This window comes from Cyprinodon variegatus, unplaced genomic scaffold (assembly GCF_000732505.1).
Source record: "Cyprinodon variegatus isolate N-32 unplaced genomic scaffold, C_variegatus-1.0 Scaffold479, whole genome shotgun sequence".
Taxonomy (NCBI): Eukaryota; Metazoa; Chordata; class Actinopteri; order Cyprinodontiformes; family Cyprinodontidae; genus Cyprinodon; species Cyprinodon variegatus.
In genome coordinates this window covers 135,674-137,404 of record NW_015150932.1, presented here as the reverse complement: position 1 = coordinate 137,404, position 1,731 = coordinate 135,674, and the positions used below count along the sequence as shown (strand labels likewise).

General features: G+C 43.0%; 1 protein-coding gene across 1 annotated transcript in view; it reads left to right on the top strand.

Annotated features, from left to right (window-relative positions):
* LOC107094332 (tektin-1-like) overlaps positions 1 to 754 on the top strand; it is an 8,271-nt gene extending 7,517 nt beyond the window's left edge. The window contains exon 5 of the mRNA XM_015389887.1: positions 629 to 754. Within this exon, the coding sequence (XP_015245373.1) occupies positions 629 to 754 (126 nt within the window). The remainder of the gene's footprint in view (positions 1 to 628) is intronic.
* Positions 755 to 1,731: the final 977 nt, after the last annotated feature.

Sequence of the window (1,731 nt, the reverse complement as noted above, 5' to 3'; positions counted from 1 at the left end):
CTAGCTTGTTGCTAGCTAAATATTTAGCGAATATGGAAATTCACTTACTGAAAAGCGGAAGTGATTTACCAAAGTAAAAGCCTGAGAATTTCTATCCAACTCCGACGGATCGAGAACAGAGAAGGATTTCTGTTTCTGCTCTTTGTTGTCGGCTGAATCCCAAACCGCCGCTAAACACCAACCGCTAACTACGGAGTATCACTCCCAGTGAAGCCTCGCTAGCAGCTGTGGAAGGATTCTGCACCAATAGGAACAGCAGGTTGGAGTCATGTGACCTTCAGTGGTTTTCAGGTCCATGTGGCTCCATGATGGAGCTGAAAAACTTCTCCAGACAAAAGTTCAAAGTTTTTGAAGTTCTCTTTATCTGAACTAATGAGTTATTAGTGATGAAGGTTAGCATTAGCAGACCTAGCAGACAGGTTAGCACCAGCGCCTCTATGGAGTGAATTTTGTTTCAGTATTGTTGCAGCAAAAAACACATTCTGTAAATGGAGCCTTGAAAAAAGAAAAATCAAAAAAGCTTTTTAAAGAAACTTTGCTTAATTTCTTTGTCGCCTCCTGCATCATCCGGAACCGCGTCACACGGGCGGCATTCTCAGCAGAGACCCCCAGACTTCCCTCTCTGCAGACTCCTCCTCCAGCTCCGCTGGGGAGCGACCGAGGCGCTCAGGCCCTCAGAGAGACACAGTCCCTCCATGGTGTCCTGGCCGTCTCCTGGGCCTCCTCCCAGTGGGACGTCCTGTCCAGGTTATGAACAAGACCAGTGACAGAGAGCAGCCAACATACACTGAAAACAGGTCCGACTTAGTCCTGTCCCAGCATGCACTGCGGCAGCAGCAGCTTCCAGGTTAGCGCTCACAGAGCTCAGAGGATTCAGTTAAAAGTTCTCTTTTCTATTGCGGTTATTCTATAAAAGTAAGTTTCAAGATCATTTGAGGCGAGAATATTATACTTTAAGCTTCACTATATGGAACATTTACTGATTTAATGCGTAATTTAAAACATTTCTGAAGTTGAGAGGACCGCGGCAACCAGCAGCCAGGGTTACGTTGGCCCGTCTGCAGCGGCCAGGGCTAACGTTGGCCCGCATAGCCATGTGTGAAGGACCGCTGGCTCTGATGGCGATAATTTTATTTGACAAAATGTTCATTTGATTTGTGTTTATCTGACTGTGTTCATTATTATTCTTCCACTAAATGAAAAAAAAAAATGTATTATTATCCAGAGACTATTAATAACAGGAGGTGAAATGCAGCTCCTGACTAGCTTTGATTGTGGTGATGTCATCAGTACGCTGCTGCTCCAGATGACCCAGATTTATTCTGCTCCCGTTCTCCCCGAGTCCAGAAGTTCCTGGCTTCTTCTCAAGAACGGACTTGGCGAGGACACGAGTCCGTACTCGTGTTCTAGTGAACTGAGAAACGGCCCATGCCTCAACAGACTGAAGTTTAAATGTTGCTAACGTCCAGCAGACCAATCACGCCAGAGGAAAGCCCGCCCCCAGAAGTGAAGAGAATGCAATCTAGAAAATACAATTTATAAAACTCAGTCTGAAAAAAAGAAATTTGAAAATATAAAATTTATAAGATAAAAAAAATATATAGAATAAAAAAAAGAACAAAATTGAAAAAACAAAATGTTTGAACTCCTTAAAGTTTAATTTATTGATTGCATTTCTTTTCAAATTTCCACTTAACATGTTCTTTGCCAAACCAATAATGGAACAAAATT